Source organism: Chaetura pelagica, unplaced genomic scaffold, assembly GCF_000747805.2.
Source record: "Chaetura pelagica isolate M959 unplaced genomic scaffold, ChaPel_1.0 scaffold470, whole genome shotgun sequence".
NCBI classification, from domain to species: domain Eukaryota; kingdom Metazoa; phylum Chordata; class Aves; order Apodiformes; family Apodidae; genus Chaetura; species Chaetura pelagica.
Window position 1 is genome coordinate 1 of NW_009951911.1, and position 23,154 is coordinate 23,154.

At 53.8% G+C, this 23,154-nt stretch overlaps 1 protein-coding gene across 1 annotated transcript; it reads right to left on the minus strand.

Annotated features, from left to right (window-relative positions):
- Positions 1 to 21: 21 nt before the first annotated feature.
- LMOD1 (leiomodin 1 (smooth muscle)) lies at positions 22 to 22,054 on the minus strand. Its single transcript, XM_009994231.1, has 3 exons — positions 21,794 to 22,054; positions 832 to 2,415; positions 22 to 48 (listed from the first exon to the last, which is right to left on the minus strand). Exons 1-3 carry the CDS (start codon positions 22,052 to 22,054, stop codon positions 22 to 24), a joined length of 1,872 nt encoding a protein of 623 aa, XP_009992533.1.
- Between the last annotated feature and the right edge of the window lie 1,100 nt (positions 22,055 to 23,154).

A 23,154-nucleotide genomic window follows, 5' to 3' on the forward strand; every position in this document is an offset into this window, starting at 1 on the left:
ACCGGGCCGCCCCTCCCGCTCCTACTGCAGCAGCTTCGGCACCGCTACCTGCCAGAGAGGACACCTCGTTACTGGGGGGGCAACAGAGGGGACACTGGGCTGGCTTGGGGACACTGGGACAGCTTGGGGACACTGGGATGGCTTGGGGACACTGGGACAGCTTGGGGACACTGGGACAGCGTGGGGACACTGGGATGGCTCAAGGTGCAGACCCACCGTCCTGGAGCCAGGCATCTCCTCTCCATTGCTGCTCCATCCTGACCAGGCTGGTTGTCCCCACGCTCCAGCCAGGGCAGCCCGGCCAGGGACATCAGCCACCTGGGCTGAGAGAGATGTTTCGAGTTGTCCTGCTGGGACCATGGATGGGGACACAGCTGCTCTGGCTACCCTGGGCTACCTGCCCCTCCTCAGCAAGAGCTCGACAAGCTGCCGCCCTTGAGGACCTGCTGCCTGCATGGACACGGCTCCACGGAGGTGCTTGTGAGCCTCCAGGAGCAGGAGGAGAAGGTCCTAGATCCCATCCCTAGGGTTACAGGTTAAAGCTGGATTCTTCCTTGTGTCCCACACCCTGGAGCCAAACCTGATGGTTGGGACAAGGTGGACCCGTCCACCCCAGGGGCTCTGCCATGGGAGGGATCTGTTCCTTGCTCTCTGCCAAGGGATGGATCTTCTCTTGGATATATCTGCCCCACCACGTTCTCTGTGCCAGGGTTGGGACCAAGGATGCAAGGAGAAGGACAGCCCTCACCTCTCCACTCCCCAAGTGACCTGACCTCAGACCTCAGCCCACAGAGGAACCCTGGGTGGAGCCCCCCATGGCCCTGCACTTGCCTTCTTGAGCTGCTTGAGGTTGCTGGAGCGGATGGCCGCCAGCAGCTGGTCCCGCGAGTTCTTCTCCTGGACGGGCAGTGCCCGGTCTCCCAACTTCCTCTGGGTGGCTGGGGAGAGGGAGTTCCTCAGGTTCTCGTTGATCAGCGGTGGGGCCAGCGGAGGGGGCGGCGGGGGCGGCGCCGTGGGTGCCCCCCCTTTCTTGGGAGAGCTTTTGGGGGAAGCCTTGGGCGACGGCTGCGGGGACGGCTTGGGAGACCCTTTCGGCAGGGCTCCAGGTTTAGGCACCTCCAGAAGGTCTTTCTTCTCCCCACGTTCCTGTGCCAGTTTCTGCTCCTGGAGGCGTTTCTGCCTCTGCCTGTCCATGTTCCGGCTCAGCAGGTTGGTGACCGTCATGCGTGGCCCGGCCAGCTCGAAGTGGTAGCCCAGCTTCAGGAGGGTGGTGTTCTCCTTCAGGAGCTTGGCGATCTCCATCTCCGTCTTCCCCCCGCAGATGTGCCTCTGGTTGTGGAACCTCAGCTCCGTCAGCGTGTCGTTCTGCAGCAGCGCCCGGAAAATGGCCAGGATGCCTTTGCCCGTGATGTGGTTGGAGTCCAGGTTGATGCTGGTCAACACCTTGTTGGACTTGAGCATGATGGCGATGGCGAAGGCCACGTGGTCGTCGGCGCGGGTGTTGGCCAAGGCGAAGAGCTTGACCACGGTGTTGAACTCCAGGGCCTCGGTGAAGCGCACCAGGGTCTCGTTGTTGATGCAGTCCGAGTTGTTCACGTTCACCTCGGTCACCTCAGCGTCGTTGTTCTTCACCTTCTCGATGAGCTCATCAAAGATGCTGGAGGCCTCGTCATCCTTGGCCTGATCCGGGGGGCTGGTGGTGCTGGTGGGCTTGGAGGGGCTGCTCTCCGCTGCCACCTTGGTCTCCTGTTTCTTCTCCCCTGCTTTCTCCTCCTCTGCCTGGGATTTCTCCTCACCTGCCTTGGGTTTTTTCAAAGCTGAGCTCTTTTCCTCTTCCTTTTTATCTTTTTCTTTCTTATCTTCTCCCTTTGTGTCTTTTTCTGCCTCTTTCTTTAATCCCGAGCTCTTCTCTTCCTCCTTTTTGTCCTTCCCTGGGCCCTTCTTCAACACAGAATCCTTTTCTTCTTCTTTTTTCTCCTTCCCTGTCTCCTTCTTCTCTGCTGAGCCCTTCTCTTCCTCTTTTTTCTCCTTCCCTGTGTCCTTCTTTAAAACTGAGCCCTTTTCTTCCTCCTTCTTCTCCTTCCCTGTGTCCTTTGTTGCTGAGCCCTTTTCTTCCTCCTTTTTCTCCTTCCCCATATCCTTCTTCACTGCTGAGCTCTTCTCTTCCTCCTTTTTGTCCTTCCCCATCAGCTTTTTCTCCATGGCCTTGACTTTGTCATTGATGGCTTTCTCCTCTTTGGCCTTGGTCTCAGTCTCAGCTTTGACTTTTGGGTCTGATTTCTCACCATTTTCTTCCTTTTTCGAGTCTTTCCCCACTTTTGTCTCCCTTTTCCGGGCCAGGTCTTTGGAAGGTGCTTCCTTTCCCTTTTCTTCTTCATTTTTGTCTCCCTTCTTCTTCTCGCTCAATCTGCTTTCCTAGAAGAACAACCCAAGATGTTACAGAGAGAGAAGACTCCAACCTCCAGACTTGCCACCCCAGTCCATTGTCACCAACTCTGCTCCATGAGCAGCCATGGGGAAGATGTGCAGGGAAGTCCTCAGGAAGGTCTTGGACTGCACCTACAAGGGATGAGCTTCCCTCATCCAGGTGTTTATGATGTAAAGCTGCTGAGATCCTGGTGCAGGATCTCCAGGAGGCACCGAGGAGCAGGGGGACAGTGAGCACTGGTCTATGTGGTGACAGGGGACAGGTCAGGACCTGCTCCCAGTGGGATGGTTTAGCCCTGAATACAGACCAGAGTCTCCTCCACCTTACCAGAGGGTTTTCCCACCCCACATTCACAGCCTCTGCTCTGCCTTTGGAAGAGGGAAGTTCAACCCAGCTGAGATCCAGAGGATGGTCCAGCATCCCAGTGCCCCAAGCGTGGGCATAGCCTGCAGGACCCAGCAGGGCTGAGCTCCTGAACATCTCTGCTCTCCTTCTGCCTCCATCCCCTTTCCAAAGGCCTCCAGGGGTTTGTGGGATGTCCTCCTCATCCCCAGTGCACAGACAAGAACCCAACAAGTGGCAGCATGTCCCTTACTTAGTGCTGTGTGACCCCTTCCTACCCTACCTCCTATGAGTTGTCCTCTTTTAAATCACCTTTTTTGTCTTCTTTTTCATCATCTTTTCATAGAATCACAGAATCATGGGATGGTTTGGGTTGGAAGGGAGCTTCAAGATGATCTAGATCCAACCCCCTGCATGGGCAGGGACACCTCCCACCAGCCCAGGTTGCTCCAAGCCCCATCCAACCTGCCCTTCAACACTGCCAGGGATGGGGCAGCCACAGCTTCCCTGGGCAACCTGGGCCAGGCTCTCACCACCCTCACAGCAAAAAATTTCCTCCTCATGTCCAACCTCAATCTCCCTCTTCCACTTTTCATCCATCCCCCTCATCCCATCCCTCCCTGCCCTTGTCCCAAGCCCCTCCCCAGCTTTCCTGGAGCCCCTTCAGGCTGGAAGGCCAACTTTGCCAGGAGGACTTGAGGACTTCAGGGAAAGGAGGAGGAAAGATGCCACTGGGAGACCCTGCTGTGACACCTTTCCAACCTCCCAGGGCCAGGACAGCACGGTGGTTCCATTCAACACCTTGACCCCCCCAGACCAAGGTCCAGACAGCAGCTCTGCAGCCAGGGTTGGCCTCCTCCCCCTGGCAATGCCCCACTGCTGTCCCAGTCCCCTGTGGTGGCCACGCCAGGGATCTGCTGGCCCTCAGGGACTGCTGCTGTGTGGGAAGAACTGGCTGTGAGCAGGGACTGTTTGTACCTGGTGTATAAACAGATGCCATCTGGGGCCAGGGAGATGTTTGTTTAGTTAAGAGAGTTCTTGGCTCCCCTGCGTGGACATAAACAGGCGACAGAAAGGCACATGCCAGGCCCTGGCAGAGTCTTTCCCTGCCTCCACACTGGCCACTGCCCACCCCACGGATGCAGGATGGGGTCCCAGAGGTGCCCCAAGACCACCAGCACCCCCTGTGACGTCCCTGTGGTGTCACCTCCTCTGGTGCTGAGCTGCCCACCCAGATGTGCCCTGATGGTGTGAGGGTGCTCAAGGCCATCCTGGGGCACCTCAGAAGATCTGCCCTGGCAGGGGGTGTGTGGGGATGGGGACTTGGCTGCCTCGCTGTCCCCTTCCTCCCATCCCAGTGGTGCCTTTCAAAGGTCTGTGGGGATGTGCCAGGTTGGAGGAGGTTTCTTGGGGGCTCCTGGGAGAACGGAAAGGTGTCCCCCAGGGCTCTGCAGCCCTGTTGTGTCCACAGGCTGAACATCCAGTTGCCTCATCAAGCTGGAGGGGCTGGAGCACAAGCTGAGGGAGCTGGGGGTGTCCAGTCTGGAGCAAAGGAGGCTGAGGGGAGACCTGCTGGCTCTGCAACTGCCTGAGAGGAGGTTGGAGCCAGGAGGGGTTGGTCTCTGCTCCCCAGGAACAAGGGATAGAACAAGAAGAAATGGCCTCAAGTTGTACCAGGGGAGGTTCAGTTTGGATCTTGGGAACAATTTCTACATGGAAAGTGTTGTCAGGCTGTGGCAGGGGGGGAGACCCCATTCCTGGAGGGGTTTCCAAGCCCTGGAGATGGTGCTGAAGGACATGGGGCAGTGGTGGCCTTGGCAGTGCTGGGGGAATGGTCGGACTGGAGGATCTTAAAGGTCTTTTCCAACCCAAAGAATTCCATGATTCCATGTTCTCCACACTTACTGCTCCAAAAAGCCTTCTCCTTCCCAGCCCAAGCTCGCCCAAGTTGACACTGGGGAGCTCTGAGCCTCCCCTGAGCTCCCTGGGCCCACCCAAGACTGAGCAGAGAAAGGCTTTGGGAAGGAGCAGATCGTGGTGAAAGGGAGGAACACCCCGGAGAGCAGGACCTGCAACATCTCCCACACTTGGAAAACTTGGGTTTCTCCAAACAAGGTGAAATTAAAGCAAAATAAGATGCACAGCAAATCCCTGCTCAGTAAAGCTCTCGGGAATGTCTCGTTATCCCAGCAAAGTGTCCATCCATGATGTGTTCCCATGTGTCCAGGTGCTGTGGAGTGGGGCAGGTCTGTGGGAGGAGGGCTCTGGAGCCAGGGTGGGATGTGGAAAAGGAACAGGGGGAAAGGAGTTGGGGGAAAAAGAGCCAGGAAAAAGGAGATGAGGGAAAATGATCTGAGGGAAAAGGAGCTGGGGAAAAGGAGATGAGGGGAAAAGGAGATGAGGGGAAAAGGAGATGAGGGGAAAAGGAGCCATGGGAAAAAAAGGAGATGAGGGAAAAGGAGATGAAGGGAAAAGGAGCCATGGGAAAAGGAGCCATGGGAAAAGGAGCTGGGGGCAAGAGGTTGGGGTAAAAGGACCCACAGGAAAAGGAGGCAGGGGAAAAAGACCCAGCCCCAGGTGGTGCCACCAGTCCAAGCTCTCCTCACTGGTGACACAGCTCTCACCTCTGGGCTGGAGATGAAGCAGGTTCTCCAGCTGAAGTTCAGCAGAGGGGCTGTGAGGTGGGATGGTGCAGAAGAGGAGGGAGAAAGGGACCCTTTGCTGGTCCTTCAGGCTTGTCCCCAAAGCCACTAGCCAGGCTGGCTCCAGCTGCCACCACCAGCCCTCTACCCTCTCCATGGCCATGCTGAGTCCTGCCTGCTCCCTCCTCTGACATATTTACCTTGGATACCTAGAAACCAAGGCTGCTGCACCCCCTCCTGTGCTGTTCCCTCTGCTCCCAGCACGATTATTAGGGGAATATTTTTACACAGCGTGTCAGACCTTTAAAAATAAGCCAAATGAAAACAGCCTGGTACTTGGCTGATTAATCACCAGTGTTTTGATGAACTGAAATGCCTCCTCGTTTCCTCTAAATAGACTAAAATGAGCATTGCCATTACTTGTTAGCATTTGTAACCCTCAAACCCACTGAGATGTTGCCTTAAAAGGGAAAGGAGACTGGGAAGTTCTTGCCTGGAATCCGAGCAGCTCGCTGAACAGCTCAGGAGGCTGGGAATGGGGTGGGATGGGTGGGAGATCCTGGGATCTGCTGGGGGTGGTGGGGATGGGATGGTGGAGGGAGGTTCTTGTCTCCTGCTCTGAAGGCTCCACGGCTGGTTTTGGGGCAGCAAATGGTTCCTTGGGTGGTAGGGATGGATCTGGTCAGGGTGGGAGCTGAGAGGTGGCAGAGGGAAGGGCACCCTGGGGTGTCATAGATGGGTTTGTAGGGGAAAGGGGAACAGGGAGGAGAGGGGAGAGGGGAGGAGAGGGGAGGAGAGGGGAGGAGAGGGGAGGAGAGGGGAGGAGAGGGGAGGAGAGGAGGAGACCGGTCAACTGACCAGAATCAGTTTCAAACTTTTCTTAACAAGTTGTCTAAAATAAAACCAAGAACAATAATCTTCTGTTAAGAAAATGATAGATGGTTTTTGTTTTCTAGAATGCTGAAGAAAAATAAAACATACAAAAAATGAAATCTTATGAATAGTAGAATTCTGATAATTTGTAATATTAAATTGCAGTACTCCTTTCTGTGCAGTCTATTACTTTCATTGTGAGTTATGGCTGCAGTGACACAGAGCAGTTTCTTCATGATCTAGAGGCTCTAGCATTAGTAGCTGTGTTGTACATATTCTTCATGCTTTCATGAAGACTGGATTAAAATGATTTTACATGTAGAAATATGTACTCAGAAGACTAATGAATTTGTTTTCTTCAATATTCTTCTAGAAGCCTAATATTTACAAATGTGTTCATTGTTAGTCTAGTATTGTAAGTTAATATATCTAAAGATCACTATTAAAAAATCTATCTCATCTGAAGTTTAATTTTAGTGTTCTTTTTTTTTTTTTTTTTTCAGAAGCCTTTAATTTAAATGGCTATTAATTTAATTTCCTTGCAGGATGTCTTGATATATGTTATTTGTTCATAATGATACTTTTTTATAAGAAACAACTGTTTTAAAGGTGAAACAGTGGAGTTGACCAGATATTGAAGAGCAGTATGAGCTTCTGAACTATCAGCACTGCTTTTAAGGGAGCAATTGAACCAATACATGGCCTTCAAGAAAAAGTAGTAATACTACACTTGAAATTCAAAGAGCTGATGACAGAACTCGTTGTGGTAGTGGTGTGTAATAGGTACCCACGATGCAGCTAGGAAGATAAACACTAAACCACTGTTTTTATCATACTAGGAGAGGAGAGGAGAGGAGAGGAGAGGAGAGGAGAGGAGAGGAGAGGAGAGGAGAGATTGCAAAACTTGTAGTACCCAAACTGCAGGAAAGGGGCATTTTGTGGCCCGGCTGCTGCTGTGACATCAGTCCCTGGCCAAGAGGACATACAGAAATGCATTTGTAATAAAAATGTTTGGTCTCTGGAAGGGGCCAACTCTCAGTTATTTTCAGACGTGTGTCCTGGGAAGAGGCCCTCAGGGTCTGGATCCCCAGGCTGGACACAACACCCCACCCTGAGCACAGGAAAGTAGGGATGGAAACCTGGGGGGGCTGTGGCCCATGAGGGATCAGGGAGGGCTTGGGTGAAAGGGGGAAACCAGAGGAGTCCAGGATGGCTCCTCTGCCAGGGTCACTGCTGGGGACACGTGGAACAGGACTGGCAGCAAAAGATCTCAGGGCCAAACCTGCACCTGCAGTTTGGGGCTCCAGAGAGTGACCTCAACCAGCAGGCTTGACACTGCCTGGGTCTCCAATGTCACCTGCAGCTCTGGTGGCCTCTGGAAGGCAAGCCCCCAGGTGTGAGACATCCCCCCCAGCTGGCAGGAGAGCATCCAGAGGGGAATCAGAGAATCACAGAGTTTTATAGGTTGGAAAACACCTTTAAGGAGCCTGAGCCCTGGCATCAGCCCCACCCCAACCACCAGCACAGCTGGAAAATCCAGGGATAACTCCTATGTGGCTGATGGGTCCAGCTGCTCTGGGTGGCTGAGGGGACATGGGCTGCACCCACCCGAGCAGAGGGGCAGGGTCCTCACCTCTGTGCAGCTGTGGGGACATCTGCTCTTGAGGAATGTTGGAGGAAAACATGGAGCAAAGAGAGAGGCAAAGAGCAGTGGCTCCAGGACCTGCCCACCCGTGGAGATCACATGGATTCAGCAGGGTCTTGCAGGCACCAAGGAGTTATCACTGCATGAAACCAGACTGTCCTATACCAGTGCATTGTCCTCCTACACCAAGATGCAGGTGCCTGCTGAAGGACAACTGGACCAACCAGACTCTGTTCATCCAGCAATCATTTCAGCCACGTGGGGTAATTTCTGGAGCCCCCTGGAACCCATAGAGCTTCTCCTTGCTGCTGCCTCCCTCCTCTCCAGCAGCTCCACCAGCTGCACATGTTGATATGCTGGCTGCCTGGAGTGTGGCTTCCACCACCACCAGAATCCCTCCAGAGATGCAGAGATGGGGAATAAAATCCAGGCCAAGAGAATGTCCCTCTCTCCAACCCCTGCTGAGATAACAATCTTCTCCCACAGACATTGGAACATCTTCCAGTTGGTCTCTTGGCTCAGCAACAAGCAGCCTGCAGCAAAGCACCCTCCAACATCAGTGCCACATGAATCCTGGGTGACCAGGGAGCTTCTGGAGGTGGGGAAGGCCCAGCTCCATAAGGAGCTGTTGGGGGGGCTGTCACCTGGGGGCTCCCAGCCCAGCCCAGCCAAGGAATCAAGTTGGGTTTGGTTGGTTGAAGTAAGGGGTTTAGGCATAATTAGAAATCTGTCACTAACGAGCCAATCTGGAGTCACTTGGGTTTCAGTCTGTCCTGCACACGCTACCAAGTGCTACAAAGGTCTCCAGAGCCACCAAGATACTCTGAGATCCAACCCATACCTCTAACCTTGGGCATCTCACCATCCTCTGGAGATGCCTACCTACTTGCTTGGGCTCTCAAGGGGTCCCAGTGTCCCCTCCATCCTGCCCAGCTGCCCCAAATCCCAGCAGTGAGACACCAGCATCCCACTAACCCCCAGTGTCACCATGGGTGAAGGGGCTGAGGAGACTGGGCACCAGACACGTGAGAGCTCCCAGGGGACAGGGGTGTCCCCTGAGATTGTCCCACTGCATGGAGAAGTCCCCTGAGATGGCCAGTGGCAGGTTGTTTTGCACTTGCTGTTCCCAGGTGTTTGGGTACCTGTTGCCACGAGGCTCTAAGGCACATGAGAAGGTTGCTGGAGCCAACCACAACAAGCTGGCCAAGCTGCTCCTTTCCTTGGCCAGTTTTGAGTAACCCAGGGACACGAGGCTTCTGCTGACCTTGCTTGCCCAGGACAGACAAGTCCAGATCTACACAACACCCATCCCACCCATCAGGGGTCTGGGCTTGCTTCACCTGCAGCAGTGCCAGAGAAACCTTCCTGGGCCTCATGTGCCTCATCCTAGGTCAGTGTTGGGAGGATCACAGAGTCACAGAGTGGTGGGGTTGGAAGGGACCTCTGGAGATCACCCACTCCAACCCCCCTGTAGAGCAGGATCCCCTACAGCAGATCCCACAGGAACACATCCAGAGGGGTTGGGATGTCTCCAGAGGAGGGGACTCTACCACCTCCCTGGGCAGCCTGTCCCAGGGCTCTGTCACCCTCACAGTCAACAAGTTCCTCCTCATGTTCAGCTGGAACCTCCTGCGCTCCAGTTTGTGCCCAGTGCCCCTTGTCCTGTCACTGGGCACTGCTGGGAAGAGTCTGGCCCCATCCTGCTGACACCCCCTGGAGATATTGAGGAGGGTTGATGAGATCCCCCCTCAGTCTCCTCCTCTCCAGCTGAACAGCCCCAGCTTTCCCAGCCTTTCCTCACAGGCAGGTGCTCCAGTCCCCTCAGCACTTCCTGGGCCGGCCCTGGACCCTCTCCAGTAGCTCCTTGTCCTTCCTGACCTGCAGAGCCCAGAACTGGACCCATTTCTCCAGCTGTGGCCTCACCAGGGCAGAGCAGAGGGGCAGGGGAACCTCCCTGACCTGCTGCCTACCCTCTCCTCGATGCCCCCTAGGAGCCCATTGCCCTTCTTGGCCATGATCTCCTGCTTATCCTCCTCCTGCTTCCCTGGTAGGACCATTCCCAGGCAGCAAACATTTTTCCCTCTTGGCATGTTGGGATTTTTTAGGCTTGAAGCCAGGGGAGAGGCCCTTTGGCTGCAGCCTGGGGACACAGGCAGCCCCAACATCTCCCTCCAGGCCATGCTCTGGTGCCAAAGCCCAGAGGGATGTAAACAACTCCCTGCCCTGTCCCTCCTCAACTATCATGCCTTTATTTTAACGAGGAGCTTCAGTTATTCCCCTTCCCTTCTGCTCAGACCTTTCTGACCCCAAACATCACTGGCTCTTTGCACTTCCCAAGCCAGTGTTGGTTTTAAAAACCTCCTCCTCTGTTCTCCAGAGACTGGACAATTTCTGGCCCTGTTTTTTTTGTCTTGCTTTGCCTTCGATTAAGGCTGATCCCAAATGTTTCAGCTGGGCTTCCTGGAACTGAAGAGCTCCAGCTCTTCCTCACTGCTTTCCAGCCCTTCTCCAGAAAGTCCTTAAAGCTTCTGGATGCAAATGGAAACTTTCAACTCTCCAACAAAACCTGTTTTTCAGAAGTCAGGGTTTTTTTCTGATCATTTTCCCAGCCCCTTCCCCTGGCCCTGCCATGGCTGAGGTGGTTATTGCCAAGCTGAGACCTTGTCTCTGATCATCTCCTCTTCAGCAGGGGTTGCCAAGGGCAGTGAACATCAGTGATTCACACCACAGCCACCTCAAGGCTGGATTTCTGCCCAGCACACTTTCTGTGGGCAGCCCATGGAGAACATTCCTCAGATTTTTAGGAACAGAAGAACAAATCAGCCCTAGAGAGTCTTAAATCCCGTCCCCTCTCCTCTGCGTCACGAGGGGTTGGATGCTGGAGGAGCAGGACTCTGGTTCCCAGCCCCCTGGGACTGTGTGGAAATCAGCCCAGCCTGGAGAACAGGAGGCTCCAGGGAGACCTTAGAGCAGCTTCCAGTGCCTGAAGGGGCTCCAGGAAAGCTGGGGAGGGACTTGGGACAAGGGCAGGGAGGGATGGGATGAGGGGGATGGATGAAAAGTGGAAGAGGGAGATTGAGGTTGGAGATGAGGAGGGAATTCTTTGGTGTGAGGGTGGTGAGATCCTGGCCCAGGTTGCCCAGGGAAGCTGTGGCTGCCCCATCCCTGGCAGTGTTGAAGGGCAGGTTGGATGGGGCTTGGAGCAGCCTGGGCTGGTGGGAGGTGTCCCTGCCCATGCAGGGAGTTGGAACTAGACTATTTTTAAAGTCCCTTGCAAACCAAACTATTCCATTATTCTATGGCTGTATGACCTCCAGGCCCCTTGCTGGTGCAGGTACCCCAAGGGTATCATCAGCCAGCCCATGGGACCACCACAGACACCCCATGGTTTGTTCTCCCAAGAAACAAGTGATAAAACAAGAGGAAATGGCCTCAAGTTGCACCAGGGGTGGTTTAGATTAGATCTTGGGAACCATTTCTTCCTGGAAAGGGCTGACAGGCCCTGCCCCAGGCTGCCCAGGGCAGGGGGGGAGTCCCCATCCCTGGAGGGGTTTCAAAGCTGTGCAGATGTGGTGCTGAGGGACATGGGGCAGTGGTTGCCTTGGCAAGAGTGGGGTTGGACTTGGTGATCTTACAGGTCTTTTCCAACCCAAACAATTCCATGACTCCATTATCACCAGTGGCTGTGGAGTGAGGGAGAGGATGACTCAAGGTGTCAGAAGCAGGTGAGATAAGGCCCAGCCCATCTAGGGCTACCTGCCAAAACCAGAGAGCTCCTTTGCTGGTCAAATCCTTACATAGCTTTTGAGAGCCAAGAGCTGTGGCTCCTCGGGCTCCTGCACCCTGTGGGAGCTGCAGCCAGAGCACAGCACTGTGAGATAAAGCAGGACATGCCAGGAGTCACGAGCTCCAGTTCTTAGACACCAGAGATCTTCCCTGAAAGGAAGCAGAGCACAGCTCCTTTCAGCTCCCCTGCCTCTGCGGGTCCTGGTTCCCAGCTCTTCCCTCTGCCGTGGGCCAGGACTGCTCAGAGCAGCATCCAGCAGGACTCGGTGTAAATCCTGATCCCAAATATCCTGTCTCAGCCCTGGGCTACTCAACCCAACACCTCTGTGGCCCTGCTGTCACCCCTCTGTGGCACTGCTGCAGCTCCTGGTCCTGCCACATCTCAACCTTGAGGGGGGCTCCTGTTGTATCATGGAACCATGGAACGGTTTGGGTTGGGAGGGACCTTACACATCATCCAGTCCCACCCCCCTGCATGGGCAGGGACACCTCCCACCAGCCCAGGCTGCTCCAAGCCCCATCCAACCTGCCCTTCAACACTGCCAGGGATGGGGCAGCCACAGCTTCCCTGGGCAACCTGGGCCAGGCTCTCACCACCCTCACACCAAAGAATTCCCTCCTCATCTCCAACCTCAATCTCCCTCTTCCACTTTTCATCCATCCCCCTCATCCCATCCCTCCCTGCCCTTGTCCCAAGTCCCTCCCCAGCTTTCCTGGAGCCCCTTCAGGCACTGGAATCCATTCTGAGGCGTCTTCACCTCATGGTGTCCTGGTGTCCCCTCATGGTTTGCCTGGTCCCCTCCATCACTTCCAAACAAGTGCCCTGACACCTCCTCTCCCAGCAGGTCAGATCCTCCCCCCAGGATGCCACAATTCCCCCTAGGGCAGAGGGTGGGCTGGGTGACACCACTGGTTAATCCCAGTGTCCTGCTGGGAGCTGAGTCACCAGGACCATTTTAGCCCTCCCAGGCCCTTGTAATGGGGAAGGAAAACGATCCCAAATGGATCCCAGCTCTTTTCCTCCTCTCCATGTCTCCATTTATCAACTCAACACAAACAGATCATAACCCTCCCTCTCCCTGGCAGTTTGGCCCAGATAAGCTAAACACCCCCAGCATTTCCATGGCTCTGTCTGCATCTCAGTGGGTTTCACATCAACACAGACCTTGGCTTTTTAGGCTTGGTTGTTTTTTTTTTCTTTCAGACTGACTAAAAATCCAGCTTTTTTTTCACCCCCCTGTTTGTGTCCCTAGATGGACAGAGTGACTCCCAGACACACTGTGCCTTTGGTGTGACCTCTGGGTCACCAGGAACCCTCTGTGCTGCCACTCAGTCCCAGCAAAACAAGGTTCTGGTTCCAGGGTTGGGATGTTTTCAGCAGTGAATGAGGAAATATCTGAGCACAAACCACTGCACTTGTCAGTGGTGAACAATGAAAAGTGACAAATTAAAGGGCTCTGCTCCGTGGGCTGGCCTGGGTCAGGATGGAGAGGCCAAAAGCAGAGACCCTCCATGGTCTTTTTGAAGAACCAAATAGGAAGGTCAAGAGGGAATGGATGAAAAGTGGAAGAGGGAGATTGAGGTTGGAGATGAGGAGGGAATTCTTTGGTGTGAGGGTGGTGAGAGCCTGGCCCAGGTTGCCCAGGGAAGCTGTGGCTGCCCCATCCCTGGCAGTGTTGAAGGGCAGGTTGGATGGGGCTTGGAGCAGCCTGGGCTGGTGGGAGGTGTCCCTGCACATGCAGGGGCTTGGATCAAGATGATCTTTAGGGTCCCTTCACACCCAAACCATTCTATGATTCTATGACTCAACACTTTTGGCTTCTTTCAAATCATGTAAATCCTTTGGATCTCCCAGGCTATTTTCCATGGGAGTAACACAAACCCCAGGAAGCCACCAGCTCCATTCCCACTCTGTGCTGGTGGAAGGACTCACACCTTTGTCCCTCTCCCACCCCAGTGTGAGCTGGATGCTGCTGGAGAAGCACCAGGAAGGTGTCCCAGTCCCACATACCCCTTCCACCTCTTTCCGAGACCAGGAGCTGGGCAGAAAAACAACTTGTTCTGATGAGGGAAGAGCAGGTACCCAGACCCCTGCCCAGGAGGACGTGGTTAAAAGAAAAGGAAAGAGCTGGGAATTGGTGGTGATTCTTGGAAAAGAGAAGGAACAGCCTTGGCACGTGGCCAGGAGGAGCTGATAAACAGAACAGCAGAGTTTAAATATGTGTGTGTTAGTCACAGGCTGGTGAGATGCTTAAGGAATGATCCAGCTACTTCTCCCTTGTTTGCCATGAGTCCATCCCAGCTATTTAAACGTGGATCTTGTTTCTCCTCCAGAGATTTTCATGAAAAGATGACAAACTTTGAGCATGAAGACGACATTTTAACCCTACATGTTTTTTCTGTGGTGGTGAAGAAGGGCTCATTGGTTGGATGTCCATGCATGGTGGTGCCCTCCACATACTGGAGGGGGCAACCACAATCCAGACACCAGTGACTGGATTAAATACCACCCAGCAGGAGCACCAAGCCCAGTAGGATGGAAAGGAAGGCAGGAATTTTTACAAGCCCTTCCCAAGGAGTTCTCCAATCCTTATCTGTGGTGAGAGGATCTGCTGCCCTCTGGCCCCAGCATCCTTCAGGTATGGATTAAACAGAACATACTGGAGCTGGAGCAGAAGGGTGTCTTGTCCGTGCACAAGCATGGAGAAGAAAGAGAAGGGTGTTGGAGGACTCTTGCCTGAACCACCTCAACTTCTCCTGTGGGAAGGGTGTTCGACCTTCAGGAGGCAAAACTATGGAGACCACCTCCACTGTGCACATCTGCACTTCCAGGGTGCCCTGTTCTGAGCCTTCTCTTCCAAGAAGCTGGTCCCCCAGCTTCCATAGAAAAGGACAGCCACCCCGTGTGCAAGCATCTGGCCAAAAGGAGCAGCTCTGTGGCCCTGGAGTGAATTCCCTCCACCAGCAGGACAATGTCCCCTCAGCCAATATCCATGCAATTCCCCAGCCATCCCTGCTTGAAGCAGCATGAGATCAGTGTGTCCCCTTTGGGAAGCAGGACTGGGGATTGTGATGGGACTGGGACATCCCGGTGTCCTCTCCTCACAGGTGAAGTTCAGGGATCCAGCCATTCCCAGGGAAGGTGGTGGTGCTGGAGAGGGAGACCATGAGGAGAGGTTCTCCAGGTGTTTTGGAGCCACCTGAGCTTGGTGTTGAGGCTGGGTGGGAATCCAAGGAGAGCCAAGGACAGCAGCAGGTGGATGTTCTGGCATGCCTTGGAAACTCAAATGATCTTTAAGGTCCTTTTCAACTCAAATCATTCTATAATTCTATGACATGGCAACTGCTGAGGGGCACTGGGCCACCAAACCCCCTGGTCTCACGACACGTGATGATCCTTCCCGTTGGGAAGCTCTTCTCAGCAAGGTCCCCCCTGGAAAAGGTAGCCCTGAGGGGGCTTAGGAAGGTTTAGGAATGCTATTGGGAAAGAGGGGTCTCTCCTGGGTGCAGAGCACAGTGCTATAGGCACAGGGACATGCTTTTTATCTTGGAATCATGGGATGGTTTGGGTTGGAAGAGACCTTAAAGATCACCTAGATCCATCCCCCTGCATGGGCAGGGACACCTCCCAGCAGCCCAGGCTGCTCCAAGCCCCATCCAACCTGCCCTTCAACACTGCCAGGGATGGGGCAGCCACAGCTTCCCTGGGCAACCTGGGCCAGGCTCTCACCACCCTCATGGTGAACAATTTCTTCCCAATATCTAAATCAAACCTCCCCTCCTTTTAAGTCACCAACAGCAGAGGAACTGGACAAAACCAGGTGCATCACCCTTGGGATGATGCTTCAGCTTCACAGCCTGTTTCTAACCTGCACTTCTCTCCCATTTTGTCTTTCCCCATAACACTAAAGACCCACGAGCTACTGGAAATCACCTCTTCAGGTACCCACTCGTGAAGATCAGTTTAACTTTGGCTGCCTTGACACAAGGACCCACACCAAGGCCTTGCTGAGACAGGACCTGCCCCACACTTGAACCTTTGACTCGCCAACAACACAACATGAAGATGAATTAATTAATGCATCACTAGGACTTGAATTTGGCTGCTCAGCATGGAGAAGTTAGGGCAAAGCTCACGTCTATTTTGGGCTGTTTATAAACTGCTTCCTAGTTACCCAAGTTTGCCCTTTTCATCACGAAGACGACGTGTTATTCTGCAGTTACAATATTTTCTAAATATACCCACTCCTCCCGATATTTAGGAGGGAATGGGGGGAGCTGGCCCAAGAAGAGAGCAATGGCTGCAAGAAGAACTGGAAGATGGGCAGAAACAGAACTTTTCCTTTTAAAAGATCTTGTTTTGAACCTGGGAGAAGTTCCTGCCCATCCAGACAACAGGCAACATCCCACCAGCTACTGCACAAGGGAGGAGGGAAGAAGAGGAGGAAAAATGGGTGGAGAGACAAGAGGGAAGGGGCTGGGGTCAGCGTTGCAGGGCAGTTGTGAGGTCACCACAGGCCTGTGAACTCCCTGCAGTTCAAGGACAAGGCTCTGACCTCCTTTCCCTCCCCACAGAAGAGACATCACAGATGCAAGATAACATTTCCCAGATGTTCACAGGGCCAGTCTCACTGGAATCAGAGTCACAGATGGTGGGGGTTGGAAGAGACCTCTGGAGATCATCTAGTCCAACCCCCTGCTAGAGCAGCATCACCTACAGCAGATCCCACAGGATCCAGGTGGGTTTGGGATGTCTCTAGAGAAGGAGACTCCAGCACCTCCCTGGGCAGCCTGTCCCAGGGCTCTGTCACCCTCACAGTCAACAAGTTCCTCCTCATGTTCAACTGGAACCTCCTGTGCTCCAGTTTGTGCCCAGTGCCCCTGGTCCTGTGACTGGGCACTGCTGGGAAGAGTCTGGCCCCATCCTGCTGACACCCCCTGGAGATATTGAGGAGGGTTGATGAGATCTCCCCTCAGTCTCCTCCTCCCCAGCTTTCCCAGCCTTTCCTCACAGGCAGGTGCTCCAGTCCCCTCAGCACTTGCTGGCCCTGCCCTGGACCTTCTCCAGTAGCTCCTTGTCCTTCCTGACCTGCAGAGCCCAGAACTGGACCCGTTTCTCCAGCTGTGGCCTCATCAGGGCAGAGCAGAGGGGCAGAAGAACCTCCCTGACCTGCTGCCCACCCTCTCCTTGATGCCCCCCAAGAGCCCATTGCCCTTCTTGGCCACCAGGGCACGTTGCTGCCTCATGGTCACCCTGTTGTCCACCAGGACCCCGAGTTCCTTCTCCCCAGAGCTGCTCTCCAGCTGCTCACCCTGCACTGATCCATGGGGTTGTTCCTCCCATTCCTTCCACTTCCCAGCCATGCTCCTGCCCCTGCTTCTTGCTCACAAAGCTTTTGCTTGATGGTTTGATCCTGCGTGGGGTGGTGATGCAGAGCACCAGGGGCTGTGACAGGACACAGCCCAGGATGGCCACCCACGGGTGACACCTGCACTTGGCTAGAGTGATGCCACCCCAGGGCTGTGATGCCACCAGGCTTGTGTTGGCAGGTCCAAGTGCTTCACTGCTGCTGCAGAGTGAGACCCACGGGCAGGAGAAGGGAAGTTGTCATCACAGGCCTCGGGCCTCTGAGCAGAGCTGGGAGCTGCCTGGGGTGCTCCTGGTGGCTCCATGTTCTCACTCCATCCTGCAGCCAAACACAGCCCTGGGGCCTCCTGGGTGGAGGGAATCATTGGCTTCCTGGGCTGGCTTCTGTGATTGCTTCTGTGGCCTGATGATCACAGAAACCCAGACTGTTTTGAGGTGGAAAGGACCTTCAAGATCATCCAATTCCAACTCCATGTTCTCACTCCATCCTGCAGCCAAACACAGCCCTGGGGCCTCCTGGGTGGAGGGAATCATTGGCTTCCTGGGCTGGCTTCTGTGATTGCTTCTGTGGCCTGATGATCACAGAAACCCAGACTGTTTTGAGGTGGAAAGGACCTTCAAGATCATCCAATTCCAACCCCCTGCATGGACAGGGACACCTCCCACCAGCCCAGGTTGCTCCAAGCCCCATCCAACCTGCCCTTCAACACCCCAGGGATGGGGCAGCCACAGCTTCCCTGGGCAACCTGGGCCAGGCTCTCACCACCCTCAAAGCAAAGAAATTCCTCCTCCTCTCCACACACATCCAGCCCTCCCATCATCTCCGTGGCTCCTTTGGACTCTCTCCAGGAGCTCCATGTCCTTCCTGTGTTGAGGGCTCCAGAACTGGACACAACACTCCACAGTACTGGATGATGCCATCCCTCCCATCCCACCCCAAAGCAAAGGTCCTGCTCCACCACCAGTGTGGGCTGACCTGCCAGTGCTACGAGTTGGCATTTTCGAGGTGCTAATCCCAGGTCCTAACAATGCCAAGGAGGAAGGGGTGGAGGATATTTATTTTCTTGGCCTCCAGGGATTGAAACAGAAGAAGAAACTCAGTTCTGCCATATCCAGTTACTGCAACACAAGTTAACTGGCCCAGTTTCACTGACAAATTTGACCTGCAGCCAACTTGCTTTGTCTTCCACCTCCTGAAGCTCCTCAAGTTCCACACAAAGCACAAGGAACATTTTTCTCAGGACCTCCATGGCTGCCCTCCCCACCAGCTGGAGCTGTACACCCTCTCCTGGGTGCCTCTCCTCCCTGTGCCACCCTGTCCCCTGCTGCAGCACAAGGACCCACGGGCATCTTCTACAGTAAGTGGAGTTTAACCGATTTCCCAGCTTTTTCCCCCAACCCCCCCATGTTTTCTCCCTTCCTCCTGCTCGTGGACACTTCCCATCCCAATTCCCACTTGACTCCTCATCTTCCCAGAGTTTAAAACAAACCAGCATCACCAGTGATGTCGAAACCAAGTCCCACCTTTGCCTGAAAAAGCAGCTTTTTCAGTGTGACTGGGATAACTGGTCCCAATGAATAACACCCCTCCTCCCAGGCAGGTTTGTCCTGCAGGGCTGGGAGTTCCCACCACACACAGCCCTGTCCTGAGGAGGGACAGGGTGCTTGTTGTCCCCCAGCCCACGCCAAAGGCCACATATAGAAGGTGAGGGCTGCCAGTGCCTTGTCCTCACAGCCAGAGGGAAGTTCCCAGCTTGGAGAGGGGTGTGGGAACAGTTTAACCCGTTCTTCAGGTCTCCAAAAGAAACCTTCCTTTCTGGCTCCTACAGCTGCAATTTCCATCTTTGTCTCTCTGTTTTCTCTCAGACCCCACTCAGGAGAGGACCCTCCTATAACAAACTCCAGAAACATCCAGAAAAAAAACTCAGGGGTTGGTGAGAGCTTGATTACTCAGCTGGAAGATCCAAGGTACTGCTGGGTGACCTGAAATACCCGAGGAAGCTGGAACAGCCTATTCAGAGGGTTATCCACACAAACCTCTGCTCCTCCTGCTGATATTCCCCAGCCCTGTCCCATCCCAAGGGATGCAAACCCAGCCTGGGACACAAAATCTCTCTGTAACTCCATGGATAAATAACTCAAGACTTTCCTTCTTCCACCTTCTGCCTCAGCTTGCCCTAAAAAACTAGGGAAACCAACCTCTTCCCAGCCTCCTACGCACAAAGCACATTCCAAATATTCTTAGTGCAGAGGTTAATAAATGTTCCATGGAAGTGGGATTGGCTCCCACTAAGGCAAAGAGAAAAGGGACTGGCACGATGCTCTCAACTCAAATTAAGCTTTTAAAGGATTTCCCAGGGGCAGAGGAGAGAAATGTCCCCAGATCGATGTAAAAGGAGGGATTTGGACTGAATAAAGACAAAACAAATGGCCTGGGCCAAAAGCTGCTTCTGGGAGTGATTTTTTCCTGGAGCCCCTTCAGGCACTGGAAGCTGCTCTAAGGTCTTCCTGGAGTCCTCTCTTCTCCAGGCTGAACACCCCAACTCTCCCAGCCTGTCTCCAGAGCAGAGCTGTTCCAGCCCTCCCATCATCTCCGTGGCTCCTTTGGACTCTCTCCAGGAGCTCCATGTCCTTCCTGTGTTGAGGGCTCCAGAACTGGACACAACACTCCACAGTACTGGATGATGCCATCCCTCCCATCCCACCCCAAAGCAAAGGTCCTGCTCCACCACCAGTGTGGGCTGACCTGCCAGTGCTACGAGTTGGCATTTTCTAGGTGCTAATCCCAGGTCCTAACAATGCCAAGGAGGAAGGGGTGGAGGATATTTATTTTCTTGGCCTCCAGGGATTGAAACAGAAGAAGAAACTCAGTTCTGCCATATCCAGTTACTGCAACACAAGTTAACTGGCCCAGTTTCACTGACAAATTTGACCTGCAGCCAACTTGCTTTGTCTTCCACCTCCTGAAGCTCCTCAAGTTCCACACAAAGCACAAGGAACATTTTTCTCAGGACCTCCATGGCTGCCCTCCCCACCAGCTGGAGCTGTACACCCTCTCCTGGGTGCCTCTCCTCCCTGTGCCACCCTGTCCCCTGCTGCAGCACAAGGACCCACGGGCATCTTCTACAGTAAGTGGAGTTTAACCGATTTCCCAGCTTTTTCCCCCAACCCCCCCATGTTTTCTCCCTTCCTCCTGCTCGTGGACACTTCCCATCCCAATTCCCACTTGACTCCTCATCTTCCCAGAGTTTAAAACAAACCAGCATCACCAGTGATGTCGAAACCAAGTCCCACCTTTGCCTGAAAAAGCAGCTTTTTCAGTGTGACTGGGATAACTGGTCCCAATGAATAACACCCCTCCTCCCAGGCAGGTTTGTCCTGCAGGGCTGGGAGTTCCCACCACACACAGCCCTGTCCTGAGGAGGGACAGGGTGCTTGTTGTCCCCCAGCCCACGCCAAAGGCCACATATAGAAGGTGAGGGCTGCCAGTGCCTTGTCCTCACAGCCAGAGGGAAGTTCCCAGCTTGGAGAGGGGTGTGAGAACAGTTTAACCCGTTCTTCAGGTCTCCAAAAGAAACCTTCCTTTCTGGCTCCTACAGCTGCAATTTCCATCTTTGTCTCTCTGTTTTCTCTCAGACCCCACTCAGGAGAGGACCCTCCTATAACAAACTCCAGAAACATCCAGAAAAAAAACTCAGGGGTTGGTGAGAGCTTGATTACTCAGCTGGAAGATCCAAGGTACTGCTGGGTGACCTGAAATACCCGAGGAAGCTGGAACAGCCTATTCAGAGGGTTATCCACACAAACCTCTGCTCCTCCTGCTGATATTCCCCAGCCCTGTCCCATCCCAAGGGATGCAAACCCAGCCTGGGACACAAAATCTCTCTGTAACTCCATGGATAAATAACTCAAGACTTTCCTTCTTCCACCTTCTGCCTCAGCTTGCCCTAAAAAACTAGGGAAACCAACCTCTTCCCAGCCTCCTACGCACAAAGCACATTCCAAATATTCTTAGTGCAGAGGTTAATAAATGTTCCATGGAAGTGGGATTGGCTCCCACTAAGGCAAAGAGAAAAGGGACTGGCACGATGCTCTCAACTCAAATTAAGCTTTTAAAGGATTTCCCAGGGGCAGAGGAGAGAAATGTCCCCAGATCGATGTAAAAGGAGGGATTTGGACTGAATAAAGACAAAACAAATGGCCTGGGCCAAAAGCTGCTTCTGGGAGTGATTTCCACAAAGCAGCAAAGTTTTTTTTTTTATCCCGTGAGAATCAGAGAGTGTTTAAGCTTTTGCACAAGAGGATCTGAAGGGATGGAGTCTGGAGATCTCCAAAAGAAAAAAAAATGAACAGGAGGAAAAAGAGCTGCAGTCCAGGGTATTGTTGTCACTGCACTGTCCCCTCCAGCCACCTTCTGGGAATGTCACCTCTGCCCCCAGCCCTGCCAAAGGATGTTAGAGTAGAAGGAGAGAGAAAACCCCTGGCACCAGCACAGCTTTTGGCTTTGTGAGCAACACTGGGATTCTGTGACATTCCCTGTTCCCTCCTGGAGTGCCTGGACCAGCTCCCTCCCTCACTCCTCGGGTCTCTCTACACGCCAGCTACTCCAGGCTTTGTGCTCTCCATCTCCTCCCTTCCAACTGCCCAGAGTTCACAGGTACGTCCCTGCCCCTGCATTTCTCAAGGAAACATGGGGAGATGTGACTTACATCTATGGAATGTTCCCTCTGGATCACTTTCCTGGCCTCCTTCTCGCAGTGGTTGAGCACCGCGTCGCAGTTCTGCTGCCCACCCGGGGACTTCTCCTTCTGGTTTGCCTGACTCAGCTCCAGAGGGATGCTTCCATCTGGATCCACCACATCCAGCTCCTTTTCCAGCTCTTCCATCTCCTCCGGAGACAGAGTAGACAATAAACTGTCAATATCTGGATCTTCACTAACTTGTCGCCGGTATTTGGCCACTTTGGACATCTTGGCTCTCTGGCGAGACACGGTGGCGGTTGAGTGGGAACCCAAGAGAGGAGAAAAAGAAAAACCAGGGAAGGAGAAGCTCCAACACGGCTTCCCCCGGGAGCAGCAGGTGCTGAAGTGTTAAATCTCGGCAGCTCTCAATCCCTGCAGCCCGGGATATAGTGGTTCTAAAGAGGGGACACCCCTCCGTCCATGAGTTGGCCAATAAGAGGATCCGGCTGGGATGGGGGAGCTGGGAAGCCAATGGAGCCCAGCGGGAGGCGGGGAATGGTGCTGTCAGAGGAGCCTGAAACCCGAGGACATTCCAGGGAACCAAGCAAAGCTGCATGACCAAATTTAGTCCGGAGCATTTAGCCTTTTAAAGGCAATGGGCCAACCTAGTAAGAAAACAGGCAAAAAAAAAATAAAAATGCACAAGCTGCTGGGGTTTAGGGGGGGGGGTTTACCCTGGGGCTGGAGGGCTACAAGGAGGCCACTGTGGCTCTGAAGATACTGGGTGTCCCCTCCTGGCTCTGAAGATACTGGGTGTCCCCTCCTGGCTCTGAAGATATGGGGTGTCTCCTCCTGGCTCCAAAAGATAAGAGATGTCTCCTCTGTTTCAGGAGGGTGATGGAGTTCCTGCCGTGACTGTTCTGGATTGAATGAAGTGCCCTCCCTGGAGAAGGTGTTTTTTTCATCTTTCTCCTGCTGCTCTCCAGGATCCAAAAGAGCACAGTCCTGTGGGAAGGAGGGGGTGGGAGGCTGTGCTGCTGGTGTAGGCTGGTTTCTTTAGGAAGGATGTGCAGAGCCTTTGGAGCCAGAAGGAACTGGGCAGGGAGTGCCAGCCTGGTGCCTGCACCTGGTTCTGCCAAACCCGACTCCAGCACCATCCTTGGTCACTGCATCAAAGCTTCTCCTGCTTCCCTGTCCTCCCCAGAGGGGCTTCTTCACCACAAGGCTCCCATTTCCCCTCACAAGCCCCACAGACATTTCTCCTTCTGCACAGATTAAATTCCTGAGTCTCTCCTGCTTCTGGCTCAGACCGTTCCCTAAGCCTGCGCTTTGGTTGAAGGCACCAACTTTCCATCAACCTAATAATCCCTGAAGAAGCTTCCTGGTGT